Raw genomic sequence first — 23,316 nt, forward strand, 5'->3', positions numbered from 1 at the left:
GAGTTCACTAATAAAAGCAAAATGTACGTGGAAAATTATATACCAGAATAAGAGAACAAAAAGTTAGGGGTGTAATTTATAGCAACCTGAAGAGAAAAAACCCTGAATTGTAAGCGTAGTATGGATAAGGAATAGGACATTAGAAGCAAAGAGTCTCACATTATTATTGTTAGTTATATAGCTTTTTTTTTTATTATTTATAACATTGCATCATTCTGTCACAGTTACAGTTTCCTGCAGTAAAACTTTATGTCAAGCTGTCTCACTGTTTCTTAGCTATTTAAGCGCTTCAGAAAACAGGCCTGTATCCCACCCAGTGGGTCGTATAGCTCAGAGAAGTTCTTTTGCATAGATACCAACTGAAGTTTCTTAAAAACGCCCAACAAAAGGATTTGGGTTTTTTCACACTGCTGGCGATTTTGCTGCGTTGGCGATTCCAGAAGCGCTGCATGCAGCATTTCAAGAGCGGTTAATGTTCCCGGAACAGGAATCGCAAACGCAGTGAAATCATGATTTTCAGTGTGAAATAATCCTACATAAGCCATCTGAATAGGACTCCCTACCAAGCTGCCCTTCTGCTATTGGTCATTTACTAGTCGGAGGGCTCATTTCCACTATCGCGAATTCGCATGCGTTTTCGCATGCAAATTCGCATAGCAAAACAAGTGAATGGGACTGTTTCCACTTGTCAGGATTCCTTTGCGTTTTTCGGTGCAGAAAAAATTCGCATGGCAGAGCTATCAGAATTCGCATATCGCATACTGCTATGCGAATCACATACAATGTATTTAATAGGAAATTCGCATGAGGTTTGGGCATGCGAATTTTCATGCGAATTCGCATAGAAACAATGGAAAAGCACACCAGCACTGCCATGGTTAAATTCGCATACATCGTCATTCATGCGAATTCGCATGCAAATTCATATGAATATTCGCATGGACCCGCATGCGAATTTCGCATCCGCATGCGAATTTTTACCGCGGCGATTGCACCGCACAAGTGGAAATGCAGCCTAAGTCCTGACACCTCACCGCATGGTAGGTGTCCCCCAGCAGGTACTTTATGTGGATTCAGGTTGCTTGAATGCCTCATAGTGAATTTATATTAAAGTCAATCTTAAAGGGAACCTAGACTGAGAAGTATATGGATTTTTCCTTTTAAAATAATGCCAGTTGCCTGACTCTCCTGCTGATCCTGTGTCTCCAATACTTTTATCCACCACCCCTGAACAAGCATGCAGATCAGGTGCTCTGACTGAAGTCAGACTGGATTAGCTGCATGCTTGTTTCAGGTGTGTGATTCAGCCACTACTGCAGCCAAAGAGGTCAGCAGGACTGCCAGGCAACTGGTATTGTTTAAAAGGAAACATCCATATCCCTCTCAGTTAAGGTTCCCTTTAACCACTTCGGTACCAGCAGCCTCTGCCCCCTTAAGGACCAGAGGCTGCTGGTACGCTAAAACGCAGAATCCCAACGAATCGTCGCAATAATCCGTCGCTCCTGCCAGTCACGCCGCTCTGTCCCCGCCGCAGGCTGCTCTCTCTGCTGTCTCTATGGCTACTGACCCTGTCACTCAATGTAAGCCAATAGGATTGGCTAACATCAATGACAGGGCCAGGAGCCAATGAAAACTGCTCCTGCCCGGCTCACAGCGCCCTGCCATCATAGAGGCGGCAGGGCAGCTGATTGGGGCGGGGGCGCGCGGTGAATGGGACGTAGTGTTTACGTCCGGTCAGAACCACAGCGCCACCCGCCTGACGTAGATTTATACTGCGGCGGTCCGCAAAAAGTTAAACCATGAAAATAAAGGATTTTATACTTGGTGCTTCTCCCAGCCCTATGCAGTCTGTTGGCTCAGTTCGGTCCCCTCCGCTGCACCACTTTGGAGTCCGCAATCCAGCTGAGTTGAGGCACACTGCACATACGCAACCTCCGCTGCGCACACCCACCCGATTGTGCTGCCGCTGCCAGGAGCATTCTGCACACTGATAGCCTTTCTGTCTATAGGGAAACGGTAATACCAGGAAACAGTTCTTAGGCCGCTATCAGCTCCTGTACTTTGTATGGTATGCCTGTACTGATAATCCACCAGTAAAAGCAAGGATTAATGCCTCATCTCCTATCTAATGCATACCCATTCTGCACAAGTGCAGCAACAGTCTCGACAAACTGATCAGGAGCAGAACTCTCCCAGCTAAGGGAGCGGGGGGGGGGGGGGGGGGCAGCAGGACATTCAGGGAGCAGACAGACTGCAGGGGGCTGAACTTAGGAAGCCCCCTTACTTTTGCTTTCAGAATCTCAGGTACTAATATTTGATATTTTTTTTATTTTAAACAACTGAAGCAAGAGTGACATGGAGGCTGCCATATTTATTTCCTTTTAAGCAATACCAGTTGCCTGGCTGTCCTGATGATCCTCTGCCTCGAGAAATGTTTCTTTAGCCATAGCACCTGAACAAGCATGCTTGTTTCTGGTGTGATTCAGACACTACTGCAGCCAAATAGACCATCAGGTCTGCCAGGCAACTTGTATTGTTTAACAGGAAATAAATATGGCAGCCTCCGTATTCATCTCACTACAGCTGTCCTGCGAAAAATTGTAAAATGTAAAATACTTGTAAACACATACAAAAAAAGAATTGTGTTGCTTCCAGAGTAAAAATTAGCTATATATTTCAGTACTTCTATTTTTCTGTCCCTTACAGTAGTTACCAGTAGTAGAAATCATGACAGAACTGACATGTTTTTTATTAGCCTCCTCATGGGGGATTCTCAGGGTTTTCTATATAATCCCCTGGTTGTGTTGGGATGTTATCAGGCTGCCTATTTACTTGTCCCCAAATTGTGCTGTCCCCCAGATCTGTGACCATTTTCCTCCTTTTTTCCTTTAAATACTTTTGGCCTTTGTTTAACCTTACAAAAGACTTTTTTTTGTTTTTTGTTTTTTTTTACATTTTGTAGTGAAGTAGGCTGGAATAGATTCCAGCGTATCTTTCAGTCTCTTATTGTGAGAAAGTGCTGTGTGACTTTTAAAATCATAGCTTAGAAATAATGATTCACAATCCTATCTCCTCACACCCTCTCCCTGCCAGTCAGCAAAGAGAACCTGTTCTGCCTGTTTCTAATCTACAGTAATCTGAACTGAAATGACAGCCCATTCAGTTCTATTTTGGTTTATAGTGAAAGAATTTGAGGAATCTGAAACTATTACAAAACCTCCACTGCATCAGCTGGCAATGAATGGCTTTACATTCACTACTTACTAACTGCTGCCGAAAATAAGTTTTTAGTAGTATTATTAATGTTCTTGTTAATAATACTATATTCTTATGAATAGTATTATTATTGTTGGTAATATTATGATGATGTCAGTTAATAATATTTAGATGATTATTTCTTATAGCAAGCCAAGATTTATTGAAACAAAAATAGAAAATTATTATTGTAAATATGATTATTATTAGTTGTATTATCAATTATTATAATACTATTATTATTCATTGCATTATTATATCTGGTTTCCTCCCACATCCCAAAAGCATACAGATAGGTTAAGGTACTTCAGCCTAAAGGAAAAAAAAAATTGTCCCTAGACTATTATGGACTATGGTAGGAATTAGATTGTGAGCTCTGAGGATAGTCAGTGACGTGACTGTGTATTCTGTACAGTGCTGCAGAAGATCAGAGCTATATAAATGCATCCTACCTAATAATCTACAAGTGTTCCTGCGTCCTGTCCGTGTGTCAGTGCTTTTGCGCTACTGCGCATGTCCTGCACTGACTCAGCCATTGGGACATATGCAGGACGGACTAGGAGGCCGGCCGGACAAGCGGGCGCGTGTGTGTGTGTGTGTGTGTGCGCGCGCGCGGTGGGTGGACGGACAGGTGGCGTCAGGAACGAGACCTAGAACCTGTTTTTAAATGGGCTTAGGTCAACTAGTGTAATAATAATGTGGTAGGACATTAGACTATGACTATGGTAGGATTCGAGTGTGAGCTCCTCTGAGGACAGTCAGTGACATGACGATGTACTCTGTAATGTGCTGCAGAGGATGTCAGTGCTATATAAATACATAATAATAATATGGTAGGACATTAGACTATGACTATGGTAGGATTAGATTGTGAGCTCCTCTGAGGACAGTCAGTGACATGACTATGTACTCTGTAAAGTGCTGCAGAAAGATATCAGTGCTATATAAATACATAATAATAATAATATGGTAGGACATTAGACTATGACTATGGTAGGATTAGATTGTGAGCTCCTCTGAGGACAGTCAGTGACATGACTATGTACTCTGCAATGTGCTGCAGGAGATGTCAGTGCTATATAAATACATAATAATAATATGGTAGGACATTAGGCTATGATTATGTTAGGATTAGAGTGTGAGCACCTCTGAGGACAGTCAGTGACATGACTATGTACTCTGTAATGTGCTGCAGGAGATGTCAGTGCTATATAAATACATAATAATAATATGGTAGGACATTAGACTATGACTATGGAAGGATTAGATTGTGAACTCCTCTGAGGACAGTCAGTGACATGTCTATGTACTCTGTAAAGTGCTGCAGAAGATGTCAGTGCCATATAAATACAGAGCATTACCAAATGTAATGCCACTCTCAGTTGGTGTAGTGGAGCAGTAGAAATGCTCAGTGAGATATGCGAGTCATTCTGGCCTGCTTGCCATTGCAAAGGCAGTTTGGAATTGGGCCTATCAAAAGTTATCAGGAAGTGCATTTGATTGGACCAATTCCCAGCTGCCTAGAATTTGCATTATGCAGGCCAGAATCCTTTGCATCTCATTATCGATCTGTAAAGCGGCTCTCAGATTCCCTCCTGTTGCCCCGGTAGCATTTGTGTGCCTCGACCAGCGATGTGTCTCCCGGGATCTCTTCAGGAGGCCCCGCCCGGTAAGTGTGACGCGCTGCTGTAAACAAATCTTTACCCGGAATTCTCTTCTTGTCTCTGTAATCACAAGGGAAGCGGAGAGTGACCCACTGCAAAGGTAGGACCGCCCTGTCAGGCCCGGCGCACGCTCTGAGCCTCACGGTTGCCAAGGTGATAGCAAGCTGTTCATTAACCCTGTCTGTGCCTCACAGTGCTAAAGTGAGGCACTGAAGGTGTTAATAACAGTTCCCCTGCTGCTGGGTTTTCTGCATGCGCATCCTCGAAATGCGGTACCTTAAGGTGCCCATTAACGGTACAATTTTTCCTTCAGATTCGATCTTTCGATGTGATTTTTATGATCAAATTGTATAGAAAACTGCACCGTGTGGGGCGCAAATCCATGTAAGGGACTGTACACACTGCTGCACTTGCACAGCGTTTTTAAAATCGCAAGGTCTTTTGAAAAATGCGATGTGTTTTTAGAAAAACGCAATCGCAGTGCCTGCTGCGCTTTTTTTAAGCACAGCGCATGAAAAAACGCAATGCAATGCGATTCCATTGCGTTTTCAGAAGTCAGTATCCCAGAAGACTCTACATTTCAACAGGAATCAGGAAATTGCAAACTAGAAAAAAAACCAAAGGATTCTTTAGCCAATCACAAGAAAAAAGCGAATGCATCAAAAACGCAGTCAAAAGCGCATGCGTTTTTAAAAACGCATACGATGCGTTTTTAAAACTACATGCGCTTGCGATTTTCCTTGCGTTTTTCAGTGTGTACTGGCCCTAATACGATTCTTTGGTCAGTTGGAAAAAGAAAAAATATCGATCCGAAAGTTGGATTTTATGATAGAATCGGAATATAAAAACTTCTTAAATCAATTAAATGAATGTTAAAAATCGATTATTGCCTTCCGATTAGTTTTGATTGTTAAAATTGTGTCAAAAGATCGAATGTGAAGGAAAAATTGTACAGTTTACAGGCACCTTTAGGCAGGAGGAAACCCACCAGGGGGGATAGAATCTTGGCAACAGGCCGCTTGTGCCGCCACATGTATGCGTGATGTGTGTAGACCCCGTGGCTTCCTGCTTGTAGCGCTACTTCCTAGCTAGAAATTAATTTGCTCCTTTTTGTTTTGTTTTTGCTTTGCTTAGTTATTCACATAGAATGCAGAATGTAATACACACTGAAGTTCGAGTGCTTTGTTTCACTTCCAAGTGTGCGCAGAGAATACAGCATTTCATTCTCGAAAGGACTTTTGGAAGATTTTCACCTGCCTAAAGCTGCATTCACACGTGCGATAAAAGCGACATCACTCCCCTAAGAAATGATCAGGCTGTAATAGCCAGGAGGAAGTGCGCTGGTGTGAGGCTTGCAAAGCGACCAATAAGACACGTGCAACCTCTTTGAAACGCAGGGCGGACAGCAGCATTATGGGTAATTAACCCCTCCGCATCCAGCCGTTCAGCTGCTGCAATTAAAGCTCATTTGAATCACTCGTGATTACTCGTGAGAGCATGGCTAGTCGCAGCGTTAGCGAGTCTTGCCCAAGGACTCCTTACTGAATAGGTGCTGGCCTACTGAAAAGGAAGAGCTGAGATTTGAACCCAGGTCTCCTGCATCAGAGGCTGAGCCCTTAAAGTAGACCTGAACTCTCGCACAAGGCAGAAGGAAAACTTAGAGAAATGCACCCTGTATGTATTTAGAGAGTTTAGCCTGTCTTATTACCCCTCATCTGTGTCTAATCAAAAGTTCAATTTGATAAGCTCATTTGACAGGATGTTAACAATGTCTGCTTCCATGAAAGCAGGAAGTGGACACACTGCAGATTTATTGCAGGATTTGTATCAGCTGTAACACAAATGGTTTTTATATATGTTATTATGCCTTTGTGTATCTTTTAGAGCAGAGAGGAAGTTCTCAATTCAGGTCCGCTTTAACCAGTAGTACACTATCCAGCCACTCCAAGGATGCCGTTAGTTACAACAGTCCATTAAAGTGAATGGGCATTAGCAACACTTTAAGGTTTCCAGACTACCCTATAAGCCTGTTGTAGCAGCCCCAGGAACTGAATGGCCAGAATGCATTAGACAAATTAGACTTCCTTGTAATTAAATTGTTACTAACGGTATTAGATCTCCCAGTGTGGTCAGTACTGTCTGATCTGTTCGCTGTTCTCTTGCGCCCCCTCCTGGTCATTCCTGGCATGTTCTTGGTACGACTTATAAACCCGCACAGTCCTCAGAGGTGAAATGCTGTACGCTGCTTTGTAGTGGTTTATTTTACTAGAAGTGCAAATATTAATGTTTAGCAGTTGATGATTTTTTATTTTTTTTACTAACTAGAACAATAATGCTGATTGACAATAGATACGTTTAATTTATGTCAATTCTTTTAAAACTTCAATGAAGGGGGCGTTCACAGAAAAGTAAATTATAATTTATGGTAGACAGTTGGCTTACAGAGACTACATGGAACAGGTCAAGTCTCTGCCTATCGCTCAGTATTAAAGAGGACCTGTAGTGAAGATATCATGAATAAAATTGCTTTTTTTTATATATACAAAATTCATTTATAGATTATTTAGTCAGTGTTTGCTCATTGTAAAATCTTTCCTCACCCCGATTTAGATTCTGAAATTCATCACAGGTGGTAGTATTTTTACTTCTGCCAGGTGCAGCTCTGCAGAATGTTTTTCTCAGAATGCTCTAGGAGTATTCCGCATAGCTAAACAGCCTAGGCTAAAGGTGCGTACACACATGCGACTATAGTCGTTTGAAACGATCGTTCCCCGATCGTTTCAAACGACAATTGCTTAACAAAAAGCAGCCAACGACCATTAAGTCTAATGACGGACGAGCTAGATCGTTAAAAACGAACGATCTAGCTTGGTGGATTTTTTCCAACAACGATTGTTTGCAAAAGTAGTACATCGTTGGAAAACGGTCGTTCGTACTAGGCTTGACATGCGCATTTCGCTATTTCTCCATGGAACTTTTCATTTTTATGCACAAGCGCAATAGTTGCTTTACGTAACGTAACGTTCGTTCTAACGATCAGATTGTTACACACCTTTAAAAACTAACTTTACTTAGGTCGTTCTTTCGTCAATTAAAAGTTCATTCGTCATTCACAACGAACGATCGTTGTCGCATGTGTGTACGTAGCATAAGCATCACTGGGAAGGTGGTCTAAGTACAATATAGAGCAATATATAGATATAGGAAGTGTTTCTAAAGCTGTTATTTGCAGGATAATTAACGGAAAAGTGGGAGTCCTGAATAATCTACTGCAATCTGCTATACGTCACTACAGGGCCTCTTTAATTCCCTAGCGGTATGGACAGATTCTCCGTCCAAACAAAACATGCTGTGAACAGTATAAACGTACATACACATCACTACTCTCCTGCACTGTATACCAGACCCTTGCTTGACACATTTTGGAAGGTTACAGGAAAAAAAGTTTTAGAAATGTATTTGATCACTTTTTGCACAGAAATCCTGGGGAAATTGAACGCCAGGGAGGTTAATGCCCCTGCCACACTATAGGACTAGTGAAAGGTCAGCTAATTTGTTACGGTAGAATCCCTTTATAGTAAACTCCAAGGGGCCAGGAAAAGTAGATTACTATATCAGAATTGGTCATACATTGTATAGTTATAGAGACACATTTGCTGAGGACTGAGTTTACTATATCAGAGTTTACTTTAACGAGAGTCTACTGTAGTTGTTTTTTTGGAGAGATGGGTGGAAACACATGCAAACACCGGGGACATACACATTCCATTCTGAGATTGAGATTCGGGGAAATAGTATAGAAATAAAAATTGCAACTGTGCCCCCTTCTTAGGCCCAGTGCACACCGAGCGGTTTTTGGAGCAATCCGCCGGCTGCATCCGCCTCTAAAAACGCTTGTCTAATGTATTGCAATGGGATGGTGCACACTGACGGTTTGCGGTTTTTGCCAAGCCGCAAACGCGCCTCCTGCTGCGCGTTTGCGGTTTTCGGAAGCGTTTCGTCCTCAATGTAAAGTATAGGAAAAACGCAAACCGCTCTGAAAAACGCTAGTTCAGAGCGGTTTGCCAGGCGTTTTTGTTACAGAAGCTGTTCAGTAACAGCTTTTACTGTAACAATATATGAGATCTGCTACACAAAAACGCACGCAAAACCGCTAGGTATGTTTAGAAAACCTCTCTAAACATACCTAGAATCGCTCTGAAATCAGCTCCCAAAACCGCTAGCGTATTGCGGATCTGCTAGCGGTTTTGGTGTGCACTGGGCCTTAAAGTGTACCAGAGCTGAATTAAAGGAAAACTGTAGAGAGAGGTATACGGAGGCTGCCATATTTATTTCCTTTTAATCAATACCAGTTGCCAGGCAGCCCTGCTGGTCTATTTCTCTGTAGTAGTATCTGAATAACACCAGAAACAAGCATGCAGCTAGTCTTGTCAGATCTGACTTTAAAGTCTGAAACACCTGATCTGCTGCATGCTTGTTCAGGGGCTATGGCTAATAGTATTAGAGGCAGAGGATCAGCAGGGCTGCCAGGCAACTGGTATTGCTGAAAAGGAAATAAACATGGCAGCCACCATATACCTCTCTCTTCAGTTCCCCTTTAAAGGGACACTTAAGCCAGGAATACAAAATCAGTTTTACTCATCTGGGGCTTCTATCAGCCCCCTGCAGCTACCCTCGCAGTCACTCCCGGAGTCTCCAGTCCCCTGCCACCAGCTAGTTTCGTTTTCGCTGACAGGCCCTGACGGAGTCGGCGGGCTTTCTGCACAGGCCTGGCCACGAGTATCCTTTTTCATGTTCCCGTCCTCAATAGTGTCTTGCGCCTGTGCAGGACGCTATTGCGGAAGGGAATGCCAAGAAAAATACGCGTGACCAGGCCTGTGGAGCCTGTCAGCGAAAATGAATCTAGCTGGCGGTGGGGGACCGGAGGCTCCGTGAGTGACGGTGAGGGCACGGGACGGCTGCAGGGGGCTGGTAGAAGCCCCAGGTGAGGAAAACTGATTTTTTTATTCCTGGCTTAAGTGTCCCTTAATTCCTTTTTGGAAGGGGGTGGGGGGAGTGCAGTCCAATTTGCTACACAAGTCACTGGGCCATTATGGCAGGGGTAGAAGGGGTGGGGCCAGTGTACACGCTATACTCACCTAATTTCTTCCTCCACCACAGTCCTCACACAGCATCTTATGGAGTACAGTGATCTTCAGTGCCTCCCTTCCTCATGCCATAAACGCAGTATCCTTTTATTTATTTGTCCTTGTTCCTTTTTCACAAACCTTATGCCCTCCCCCTTTTTTTTCTTTCTTCCGTGGCTGTCCGCTACATTACGCAGTAACCGTGCAGGTGTTGATGGCTTCGCAGCTGCTTGGCGCCCTTAAGGACAAGGCTGAATCAGCTGACCAACTCACACAGCCCCAGGAACTGCTCAGTCCTGAGTGCGGCCAGTGGCCATCGGATCCCCCCAAGACCATGTTTCTGCCCCTGACTAACAGCTTCAGTCAGAGCAGCGCCCCCTTCCCCCGATCTCCGAGCTTCAAAAGCCCCAAGTCCCCAGGCAGCTACTTCCAGCTCTGCTATTAACTCTTCTTTTGTACTTTCTCTTGCATGGCAGTCGTAGCTTCTCATCTGTTAGCTACTCGGAACTCTTATTGTATTTCTGATTTCTGGATATGTGTCTTGTTTTTGTTGTTGTTGTGTTTTATTTTTATCATTTTTAGTTTTTTTGCCAACAGGTTTGTACAATCTCTGACTTTGAGAAGTTAGTCCTTACAATTAGGCCTGAACCACGCTGTGAGCGCTTTCTGAGCACATTTCTGACCATCGGCGCTGTCTGAGGGTTTTTAAAAAATGCTCCCATTGACTTGCTTAAAAATCGCCGGGAACGAGATATTTTTTAAAAAATCTTGATCGTGACAATTTTAATGCGTGTCAAAGGGAGCTTTTTTAAAAATAAAAAAAATTTAAAAAAAAACAGCGCTGATGGTCAGAAATGTGCAACAGGCTGAAAATGAACCTATAAAAAGAAAACCTTATACTTGCCTCTCCTGTAAGGCCCCTGAGGACTCCAGGTCAGTGGCGGCTCCAGCTTCAGACTTTTGGGGGGGGCTCAAAAGGGGCACAATGGCTTGCAGGCGGGGCTCACGGGAGAAACTAGCAGCGCGCGAAGCGGTGGAAAATGGGCATGGTCATGACGTCATGTGGATGGGGCTAACTGTAATGTAGTTGTACTAGCTAATGTAGTTACATAAAAAAAATATGAAGTAAATGCACGTAATGAGAGACAGCGTTTCCCCAGTAATTGCACGTAATGACAGACAGCGTTTCCCCAGTAAATGCGCGTAATGACAAACAGCGTTTCCCCAGTAAATGCATGTAATGAGAGACAGTGTTTCACCAGTAGTAAATGCATGTAATGAGAGACAGTGTTTCACCAGTAAAGCCTGGTGCACACCAGAGGAGTTTTTCTGAGCGTTTTGAGTTTTTAAATCTGCTGCTAATGTTATCCTATGTGTCTGTGCACACTGGAGCAATGAGGTTTTGTAAAAAGCCCCATAGCATTACATTGGGAAGAGCTTTTGAAACCTCTAGCGCCCAAACGATATAGGTTTCAAAAGCTCTTCCCAATGTAATGCTATGGGGTTTTTTTTTTTTACAAAACCTCATTGCTCCAGTGTGCACAGACACATAGGATAACATTAGCAGCAGATTTAAAAACTCAAAACGCTCAGAAAAACTCCTCTGGTGTGCACCAGGCCTGAATGCACGTAATGACAGACAGCGTTTCCCCAGTAAATGCACATAATGACAGGCAGCCTTTCACCAGTAAATGCACATAATGACAGACAGCCTTTCACCAGTAAATGCACGTAATGACAGACAGCCTTTCACCAGTAAATGCACGTAATGACAGACAGCCTTTCACCAGTAAATGCACGTAATGACAGACAGCCTTTCACCAGTAAATGCACGTAATGACAGACAGCCTTTCACCAGTAAATGCACGTAATGACAGACAGCCTTTCACCAGTAAATGCACGTAATGACAGACAGCCTTTCACCAGTAAATGCACGTAATGACAGACAGCCTTTCACCAGTAAATGCACGTAATGACAGACAGCCTTTCACCAGTAAATGCACGTAATGACAGACAGCCTTTCACCAGTAAATGCACGTAATGACAGACAGCCTTTCACCAGTAAATGCACGTCATGACAGACAGCCTTTCACCAGTAAATGCACGTCATGACAGACAGCCTTTCACCAGTAAATGCACGTCATGACAGACAGCCTTTCACCAGTAAATGCACGTCATGACAGACAGCCTTTCACCAGTAAATGCACGTCATGACAGACAGCCTTTCACCAGTAAATGCACGTCATGAGACAGCCAGTGTCCCCAGTATAGGTAGCCAGGTGTATAGTTGCCCCCAGTATATGTAGCCAGGGGACATAAGGCCTAGCTGATGGCGGGTTGAAGGCCTCAGGCCTGGCTGGTAGTGCTGGGGGCCCCAAGGCAGCGCAGGGCTTGCTGGTGCTAAGCTGCCAGCATCACATGCACATCATGTAAAAAAAAAATCATTCAAGTTGGCTTGGCTGCCCACTGTGCCCAGTGCCACTGCCACCAACCTTGGGTCCAGAGTCCTGCTGCCGAGCTGTCTCTGTGTCAAATGGCTGGCTGTCGAGTACTCCAGACTCCTGGTGATCCACTGCTTTTAATACTTTTAGCCAAAGCCCCTGAAAACTAGCATGCTGATCAGATGTTTCTGACAAGATCAGCTGCATGATTGCTTCAGGTGTGTAATTCAGACACTACTGCAGCCAGAATAATCAGGACAACCAGGCAACTGGTCTTATTTAAAAGGAAATAAAAATAGCAGCCTCCATACACCTCTCGCATAAAGAGGAACTCCAATGAAAATAATGTAATAAAAAAGTGCTTCATTTTTACAATAATGATGTATTACAGGCAGAGGATCAGCAGGATAGCCAGGCAACTAGTATTGTTTAAAAGGAATAAATATGGCAGCCTCCGTATCCCTCTCACTTCGGTTGTCCTTTAAATAGGAACTCCAGTGAAAATAATGTAATAAAAAAAGTGCTTCATTTTTACAATGATTTTGTATAAATGATTTAGTCAGTGTTTACCCATTGTAAAATCTTTCCTCTCCCTGATTTTACTTTCTGACATTTATCACATGGTGACATATTTACTGCTGACAGGTGATGTAAGTGGAAGGAGATGCTGCTTGCTTTTTTGGCAGTTGGAAACCGCTGTAAACCATTATTCCCCACAATGCAACGAGGTTCACAGACAGGAAACTGCCAGGACCATGGTCCTCAGTTTCCTGTGGGAGGGGTTTCACTACAATATCAGCCATACAGAGCCCCCTGATGGTCAGTTTGAGAAAAGGAATAGATTTCTCATGGGAAAGGGGGTATCAGCTACTGATTGGGATGAAGTTTAATTCTTGTTCATGGTTTCTCTTTAAGGTTGTGAAGTGCTAGCTTGTTGGAGATTGTACTTTCCTGTTTTATGCAGACCAATTTTTTGTTATTATTTTATATCCTGTTTTAACTGTAGGTGCTCTGACTGTTCTGATTATGACTTTGTATGTGCATGCTGTTACTAATTTCATTAAAGAATTACTAAACTTCTTTAAGTAGTCCTGTGTTTTTTCTTTCTTAAAAATTATTCTTTGGCTTAATGAAACTGCATTTACTCTTTCCGTGCTTTTTTTCCCTCACATTGCATTTTTGATTACGGATCATCCGAATAGTAGACTAAACAAGAAACATTGCATTCTGTGCTAGGCGTGAAATTTGATGACTTTTTTCCCGCTCTTTTGTAGAGGAAGGCTATGTGAAGATGTTCCTCCGGGGCCGGCCCGTGACCATGTATATGCCCAAAGACCAGGTGGAGTCGTATAATCTGGAGGCCAAGGTGGAGCTGCCGGCCAAGAGGCTTAAATTAGAATGGGTGTATCCTTTGTTGCTGACAGATCATGTGGTCATAAGACAAGCTGAGAAAATTGGTTCTTCGGGAATCTTGGGTTGCATACAAACTTCACTTCCATGTATAATGAAAAACAAGTTTGCTTTCCTAAAACAGAAGGTATCTGTGATAGTTCAAGTTGGAGTGAGAATATGTCTCCCACAATGCAATCACTGTTGAATATGCAAATCCTTTGTTGTCCCTGTAAGCTAGCCACACCTCCAGAGCCATTGGAGTGCAATGATGTGTCAGCTTGGTAATTTGTACAGAGCCATAATAATCCAACATGCATACAGACAGTTTTTTTCGGATTGTTTGATCCTCATCAGTGCATGGCATGGATTAATGTGGCTCTATGGGGTAGGACTTGAAGCACCCAGAGTTGCAGACTACCCAGCAAGCTCATGGTGAATATATAATGAGAAATTACCTACATAATCTGTTCATAGTATTTAAAATATGTCAGCCGTCATACTCCATGGAAGTCATAAAACTCGGCAGTCAAAATTGAATGTGTGTACGCACCCTATAGGTAGCCATATATGCAGCGATACACAGAAGGGACGCCGAGAGCCCAAATAGTGTGATATGTAAGGTAAGTAGAATTATACTCACAAAACTGGGTTACCTCCAAGGTAACCACTGTATAGGCAAGTGGGGGGATTAGACCTGTCCTCACTCAGCCATCTTAGCGGTATGGACGAGCTCAGCTCGTCCATCACCGCCGATGGCTGCCGCTCAGGCCCTGCTGGGCCGATTTTGTTGAAATAAAAAGCAGCACACGCAGCCGGCACTTTGCCAGCCGCGTGTGCTGCCTGATCGCCGCCGCTCTGCGGTGATCCGCCACTAGCAGCGGCGAAAGAGGGTCCCCCCAGCCGCCTGAGCCCTGCGCAGCCGGAACAAATAGTTCCGGCCAGCGCTAAGGGCTGGATCGGAGGCGGCTGACGTCAGGACGTCGGCTGACGTCCATGACGTCACTCCGCTCGTCGCCATGGCGACGAAGTAAGCAAAACACTTCTGGCCGCCGGAGGCGATCAGAAGAACGCCTCCGGAGCGCCCTCTAGTGGGCTTTCATGCAGCCAACTTTCAGTTGGCTGCATGAAATAGTTTTTTTTTTTATTTAAAAAAAACCCTCCCGCAGCCGCCCTGGCGATCTTAATAGAACACCAGGGTGGTTAAGGCCAGAAACCCACTAGGAGTGATTACTTGCTAATGTAATGCTATGGGTGAGATCCCACTTGATCAATGTGATTTTATAAAAAATCTCCCATAGCATTGCATTAGCGAGAGCTTTTTCAAATCACTAGCGATTAGAAATCACTCCTAGTGGGTTTCTGGCCTAAGAAGTCGCTCTCTCTAGATAAGGAAAAAAGGGGGTTTGACCCCTCCACCAGGGGTGGACTCAATTGTGATATAAAGTAAACCGAGGCGCCAACAGGATAAAAGGCACAACATTTTTTTTTAAATTGCTTAGGAGGCAGCGGTGGACGTACCTCCTGGAAGCAGACACTAGGACTGTCAATTTGAAATAAACATCAATTTATTGGTATACTCCAAAACAAGGTTGCAACACGTTTCACAGGTTTAAACCTGCATCTTCAGGCAAATAACAGGTGGAGTATATGGCAGCGATAGGTCAGACAAACGCAGAGCGTCTCTCTCTCTATCTATATGTGTGTATGTAGCGATGTATGGGCAGATTCGACCAAGAGACAAGTCTCCCTCATTGGCCTCGATTCATAAAGCATTACCTCATGCGGTAATGTTGAAAACAGCAGACTTTACCGACCACTTAGCAAAATGTCAATTCATAAAGGCTGTTACCGCATGAAAAGCTGACATTACTGATCAGGGAGATAAATTACCGACTTGGCTGCAGTTACCGACAACACATGTCAGTAAACTGTCAGCAAATGTCAACTTGTAAAGCCTTCAACAAGCGGTAAGCCTGGCGGTAGTTACTGACACTTCTAGTGAGGCGATAACAAGTTACCGACAGCTCTGATTAATGCAAAGTGCAGAGAGCCAAAGTATGTTTGATTCATCTGTGGAGAGAGCCAGAGAGGCGTCTGTGTGAGTCATTTCAGCAGGCAGGGAAAGACTGTGTGACTCATCTGTCTGAGTCATCTGTGGAGAGAGCCAGAGAGGCGTCTGTGTGAATCATTTCAGCAGGCAGGGAAAGACTGTGTGACTCATCTGTCTGAGTCATCTGTGGAGAGAGCCAGAGAGACGTCTGTGTGAGTCATTTCAGCAGGCAGGGAAAGACTGTGTGACTCATCTGTCTGGGTCATCAGTGGGAGAGCCAGAGAGAGCCGTCTGTGCGAGTCATTTCTGCAGGGCAAAGAGAGAATCGAGACACTGCTCTACTCTACCGCTCAATGGGCTGCGGTAATTTTCCGACCTCCAAGGGCAGCTGGGGAAATCTTTATGAATTAGCACACAGACCGGGAAAATACAGAGTGCGGTATTTTCCCGACAAGATTTTTTTTATCGCACTGCTGTTTATGAATCGAGGCCATTGTATCTGATAAGCGAGAGTCAGCTGCCCATGCACCACAGTATGAAATCGGTCTGGAATCTGCCCTGTGCACCGCCTCGCCGGTGTACCCCTTAAAGAAAACCTGTCTTAAGAAAAACCCTCCCCTGGGGAGTACTCACCTGGGTTGGGAGAAGCCTCCGGATCCTATCGAGGCTTCCCTCATCCTCCTCGGGGCCACGGTGGCGATAAAGCTCCCTGAACAGCGGGGATGTAAATATTTACCTTCCCGGCCCCCGCGCAGGCGCAGTATCAGCTCTCCGCACGGAGATAGGTGGAAATAGCCGATCGCTGTCGGGCCACTCTACTGCACAGGCGCAAGTCTCCTGCACCTGCGCAGTAGAGCGGACCCGACAGAGATCGGCTATTTTCGCCTTTCTCTGTGCTGAGAGCCACAACAGCGCCCCCGCTGGAGCCGGGAGAGGTAAATAAATCAGCGCTTGTCAGGCTTGTCGAGGGAGGATTCCGGGACACTTCGGGGGAGCGAGCGTTGGGTTGCCTGCAGCTACAATGGAGGGGGAAGCCTTATTGGGACCCTGAGGCTTCCCCCTCCCGAGGTGAGTACCCCCCAGGGGAACTTTTTTTTTTTATACAGGTTCTCTTTAATGTAATGTCGTGTATACATTACCTCTCCGTGGCCTCCGCTTGTCCCCCGCTGGCTTCCGGGATTCCTCTTCCCCATACAGGTGCACCTCCCGTGGTTTCCTAGTAAGGGCATGCGTGTGTGATGTCACAGTGATGTCACACGCGGGCCCTTACCAGGAAACCACAGTGGGTATGCGTGTATGCGGAAGAGGATAATGCGCCCGGAGCAGCGGAGGGACAAGCACAGGCCGCGGATAGGTAATGTATACTTTACACGGGGCAGCGGAGGGGACATTGACATTAGGGGGAAACAGCAGGGAGGTGGCGGATGGTTTCGTCGATCGTCTGGAAATTGCACACCGTTCCCAACGCGCACCTGACCAACCAACTTCGGCCCGACATCTTGCAGCATGCACTATCAACAATGCGACCAGTTTCCATCCCGAAATTGGTCGCTTTGTCGGTGGGGCATGCACTTGGCGGCACAGATTTTCATCCAATTCGATTATAATAATCAAATTGGAAGGTTGATCGGTTGCCAAGTTGCCTGGTATATGGCCACCTTAAGTTGTTCTCTAACTTTTTTGCCCTAGTTTCTTACTGGTAGTAGAGTGACCTCAGCAGTCTGTGCAATAGAATATTTTTCAAAATTCACATTATCAAACCAAGCTGTGATTGGTGGCGCCACAGGAGTGCAATCGAGGAGGGCGGAGCCTAGAACAGGGCATGCGCGGTAGCCTTTGGGTCATGGACTTTCATTTCTCCTTTAAAATAAACAGACCTATGAAGGCTGACATTTATTTTCTTCTAAACAATACCGGTTGCCTGGCTATCCTGATGATCCTCTGCCTCTAATACTTTTAGCCATAGCCCCTGAACAAGCATGCAGCAGATCAGATGTTTGACTGAAGTTTGGCAGGGTTAGCCGCATGCTTGTTCTAGGTGTGTGATTCAGATGCTACTGCAACCAAATAGACCAGCAGGTCTGCCAGGCAGCTGGTATTGTTTAAAAGGAAAGAAATATGGCAGACTCCTTTTCCTGCTCACTTAAGACATTTGTCTTTTATGAAATCTCTGTAGCTCCGCCTTCTAATAATTGATTATTCGCTGTAGCCTGTTGTGATCCTTCTTTGAGAAATCTGTTTCTGTCTTCTTTCCTTCTCGCTCATCGTAAATCGCATGTCTGCACAGCTCGCAAATATATGACCCTATTGATCAGGGCTTTATAATAAAATGTTTTTTTTACCTCACTTGGGTAGAAGCGCCTGAACTCGTTGTGACATAGATGGATGAATGAACTGGGATTTTACTGTCAGGAGTTTGCTGAGTCCTGTGTATAGTGATCGCAGGAACGCTGGGGAATGTAGGCAGGCGGTGATTCTATCACTCTGCCAGCCGGGTCTCTCTCCAGCAGTCACTTGACGGTTGGTGTAGAAAGATGCCATGAGTTAAATGACTCGTACACTTGTGAACAAAGCAGCGTTTTCTGCATGACGGCACAACGGCTTATCTGGGGAATATTGGACTTCACAGGCGCTCGTTCCTGCTTTCTGCACTCAGACTAGGGGGTGTGTAAACCTACTCCAAGCAGAGATCTCCTGTCTCTGTCCCTGCAAACTGCAGAGTCTTATTCCTCTCGCTGCAGTCCTAGAATACAATACACCAAACATAACTTTATAGGCAAATAAAAAGCCTTAAAGCAAACCTGAACTGAAAATAAAAGAATGAAAATAACCATACACAGGTCATACTTGCCTTCTGTGCAGTCTACTCATCAATCTTTCTCCTCTCCTGCGTCTTGTTTGTCAGCTGTGATCAATGGAATTCTCTGTCCTCCATTTTAAAAAAGGCCGATACCCCATAACAGCTTCCTGGTCAGCACACTGTGAAACTGTAATATCGCCCACTTGAGCCATAGGGAAACATGGATATTACCTTGCACACCAGTTGTCTTTTCAGTTACAACTGACGCAGCTGATCTATAACTGACAGCAACTGATCTATTTCAGCTCTGACAAAATCTAGTCAGAACTGGAAAGAATCGTTGTTGAAAATGGTGAGCTTCTAAGAGGAACTGACGGTGAGGTTAGTATGTAATATTCATTTACAGGTAGATCACGTGTTTATTTTAAATAATTTTACTCGGTTCAGGTTCTCTTTAAAGCAAGGAGTACACTACACCGCAGGCACAGCGTGGACGGTCGCAGCGGATAATACGCATTTTACGCTGTGTAGGTCCAGGTAATTGTGACGGCAAAGGTATCTATGCCATGTTTGTTACAATAAAATGTTTGACTTCCGCATTGTTCCACAACTACAAAGGAGACGTTCGTCTGTACCGATCTTATGTGCCTATTAACAGTACAATCTCCCAATCAATCGGATCATGTGCCATTAAAGAGTGATTATCAGCCGCAAAATCAAATTCCATTTACCCACTGCACTGTGTTCATTATGCAGCCTGCAACCTCACCTTGAATTGCAAGCATTCCAATATAATCATAACTGTTTCTGCTCTAATATACCTTATCTCAGTCAGCCTGGCTCTATTTGGTACATTGCCGATGAGAGGGATGCTTGTCCCCAACCCGCCCACATTCCTGCTCCTCACTGATTGGCTGGGGGCAATTCAGGCCACGTTCACATCATCAAACGCGGATGGCCGTGCGTTCGGAACACAACGCATACGAATGCACGCCATCCATGTTTCTATGCGTTGCGTGGCTGATCCCATTCACTGAAAGTCAATGGGTCAGCCGCGCGTTTTGGGAAAAAATGCGTGCAGCATGCGTTTGCGGACCGCACTGGTCCGGAACGCATGCAGTGTGAACATCAGACAGTGCAGTCTATGCACTTTCTGATGTCGTGCTGTCGGCCTCCTGCAAACGTTGCCGAAATCCGGACGGAAACTCGTGCAGGGTGAACGGGACCTCCGTGTGGCACAAGGCTGAAATATGATCTTGCTGTGCTCACATGTTTACAAAGCAAGCTAGACAGCACAGATTCTAGGACAAAAAAATGTAAGGGAGGAAATGACATCAGTATTGGCTTCAGTCAAGATGGCAAATGCCAGGAACAGGATTCTCTTTATATACTATATAAAATCCACTGAAATCAAAATGCAAACAATACAATACATCTGTTCTATAAGTAGAACAAGTACTTATCTACTTAAATATGTTTTTTTTTTTCTTTTCCTGGCATAGTATGGCCGACCCTGCTTCTTTAACTACTTGAAGACCGGCCCACGCCAACGGGCGTGGCCGTGGCAGCAGCCCCAGGACCGCCTAACGCCAATTGGCGTCAAGTCCTGGGGCTGCAGTTTCGCACGCAGGCTGCGCGTGCATCTTCTGCTCGGGGGCGGAGCTCGGCCCCGCCTTCAGTCGAGACTGTTAGACGGCAAAACCGCCGTCTTTTCTGTTAGTACAGTGCTGTGACCAGCAGCAGCGCTGTACTGGGGACAGCTTTGTGACACGGCTGTCCCCCTGGGGCACTTGAGAGCAAATGGCTCTAATAGGCAAAATCCTGTGACAGCCGATCGCTAGGATTGGCCGGCTGCAGGGAGGGAGGGGTTTAAAAAAAAATAACACAAATAGTAAAAAATAATTTTAAAAAATGAACATACATATTTATTTAAAAAAAATAAACACTGGAGGGGCGATCAGACCCCACCAACAGAGAGCTCTATTGGTGGGGGGAAAAGGGGGAGGGGGGGAATCACTCGTGTGCTGTATTGTGTGGCCCTGCAGCTTGGCCTTAAAGCTGCAGTGGCCAATTAAAGAAAAAACAGCCTGGTCTTTAGGGGGGTTTAGCACCGTGGTCCTGAAGAGGTTAATGGTGCCAATTGACAACGAGCAATCATCCACACAGATTAAACTCAATAGAAAGGGGGGGGGGGGTTGTTGGGGGGATTGAGGGAACAGCTCCTACTCGGCTACATCTGTGCCGACATACAAAGGTCTTGGCCGCCTCTGGTAGAGCGCCTCCGGGTCCTTGCCACTGCATCATTCTCTGGATCGCCCACGCACATCCCCCACAGGTCAAAGCCACCCAAAAAAGAATAACCCAAGTTTCTGAGGTTTTTCCGCTTTTATCCATTAGGCTTATAAAGTACCGTAGTCCTTTTTAAGATGATCAGAAATCTAGTTTCTCTTCTATCACTCTGCATTTCCATAACTGACCCTCCAGATACGGCTATCGAGGGCGAGACTGCCGCACCAACCTGTACCTGCTGCCCACCGGGGAGACGGTTTATTTTATCGCTTCAGTGGTCGTGCTGTACAACGTGGAGGAGCAGCTGCAGCGTCACTACACCGGTCACAACGATGACGTCAAGTGGTGGGTGCTCAAATATCCCAAACATGACAATAGTGTAAAAATTGTTGTTTACACAAGGCGGAGCAGCAGGTAGAGGAAAAAAAAATGTTTAAGGTTTATGTTGACTGCTGTGGCACTGCAGACTGACTACCATGGGAGGGAAGCATGGCTCTCATCCCAATCGCAGTCAGACGGGTTATACTGAGCCTCAAGGCATGTGAGCAATGCTAGACTTTATGAGAAGATGCAGCATGTCTTCATAAACCGTGTGCTATGGTTCTGTTAGAGAATTGAGGTCATATGACCCTCCCAGAATGCAGCTGTGGCCCACTTCCTTTTCCACAGCCTAGGCTAGATTGACGAGCTGGTCTTTCGTGTCCAGCACTTTTTCAAGCATAATTGTGGGAAAGAAAAGTTTTTTGTGCCAAAGCAGAACTATGGTTACCCCTTCTGTCAAGTTAATGCCCTGTGAAATTAAATGTTACAAAACCATTATTTTTTATTTGAAGCTAAAGATGCCTTTATTTCCCGTAGGCTGTGGTCACATGTTTATGCCTACAGGATGTTATTGGCTTAGATGGACAGTACACTAGGAGAGGACTTCACCAACTCTTAAGACACTGCAAGTGAGAAGGATATGACAGCTGACACATGTATTCCCTTTTAAACAATACAGGTTGCCTGGCTGTCCTGCTAATCCATTGCCTCTAATACCTTCAACCCCAAATAAGCATGGCGATCAAGTGTTTCTGACAAAAATGTGAAGATTGGCTGCATGCTTGTTTCAGGTGTGTAATTTAGACATTACTGATGTTGTATGATCAACTTGACAGCCAGGCAACTGGTATTGTTTATAAGGAAATAAATATGGCAGCCCCCATATTCTTCTCACTTGCAGTGTCTAAAGAGTTGGTGAAGTTCTCCTCGTCCTTCAGGTTCCCTGTAATTTTTAATGGATCTCTTTCCCAGCATGCATCTGAATTTACATTTCTTTTGTAGGCATAATCGTGTAAACACGGCCTAGTGAAAGATTCTTTGCTTCAAAAGGAAAACTTTTGCAGTGTCACATACATCTGTTACTCAACAGGAAGTCCAGGATATTCGTTTTGGACACGGTAAAAGTGGAGCCACTAGTCAGGTTCACCAGCCGTTAATTGAACTTCTGATTGGTAGTTTGTGCAACTTTCTAAACTTTTCTCCAGTTTTCATTGCCTGTGTTGTGATGCAAAGGAAACTGTTAAGATTGATTGTTTTTCAGGACTTTTATTTTCCCAGGTCTGCAAAAAGAGAATTCTCTAGAGTAAATATCCCTGCAGATGGCACAATGGGGTGGTGTGGCCTAGTGGTGGCAATTTATAGCATTAACACTGACAGAGAGGGCCCCGCCTCCTTTCTAACTCTGAGTTACTTTAGGTTGATGAGTGATTATTGGTTGCAACTGTCAGGGGGCCCAGAGGGGTGCGAGGCCGCATATTGCCAATTTCTAAATCGACCTGTCATGGGTAGTGCTGCACAGGTGCAGAATGCTCTGTGTGACGTGAATGCAGCACATGCACAGAAGATCCCACTGACGCGACTGAAAGCGGATTACTGGGGCCAATAATAGGTGAATGGAGGCAGGGCCAAGGCAGAGGCGAGAGAGGCTCCAGCCTCAGGGCGCAGTGTTGGAGGGGGCGCACAACTCACTCAGCTATCATTCCCCTTTTGTGTTTGAAGCAGAGAGAGATAAGAAAAGTGGATACATGGCAGTGTCTGCAAGCCAGATAACTAGAGATTAAGGTGTTGGGGGCCCCGGGACGCCTCTTAAGGGGCCCATACACTTAAACGATTTCCCGCTGATATCACTGTGATCGAATCTGCTGTGAAATCGTTGTGCAAATGCTGACTGAACGATTGATTTCCATCTGAAATCGATTGTTCCGTCGATCTGTCCGCGCGAAAGATTTCGCTCGATCGCAGGCGGGTCGGGAGTGCG

At 45.0% G+C, this 23,316-nt stretch overlaps 1 protein-coding gene across 9 annotated transcripts in view; it reads left to right on the forward strand.

The window, feature by feature from the left end:
• EML1 (EMAP like 1) overlaps window positions 1-23,316 on the forward strand; it is a 190,830-nt gene that overhangs the window by 108,730 nt on the left and 58,784 nt on the right. For 6 of the 9 annotated variants that reach the window (XM_068254678.1, XM_068254672.1, XM_068254675.1 and 3 more), the window contains 3 exons: window positions 4,993-5,019; window positions 13,761-13,890; window positions 21,213-21,362. In XM_068254678.1, coding sequence (XP_068110779.1) covers window positions 4,993-5,019; window positions 13,761-13,890; window positions 21,213-21,362 — 307 coding nt within the window. The remainder of the gene's footprint in view (window positions 1-4,992; window positions 5,020-13,760; window positions 13,891-21,212; window positions 21,363-23,316) is intronic. The other 3 variants (XM_068254673.1, XM_068254680.1, XM_068254679.1) reach the window with 1 other exon arrangement.

Source organism: Hyperolius riggenbachi, chromosome 9 (assembly GCF_040937935.1).
Source record: "Hyperolius riggenbachi isolate aHypRig1 chromosome 9, aHypRig1.pri, whole genome shotgun sequence".
In the NCBI taxonomy this organism is placed as follows: Eukaryota; Metazoa; Chordata; class Amphibia; order Anura; family Hyperoliidae; genus Hyperolius; species Hyperolius riggenbachi.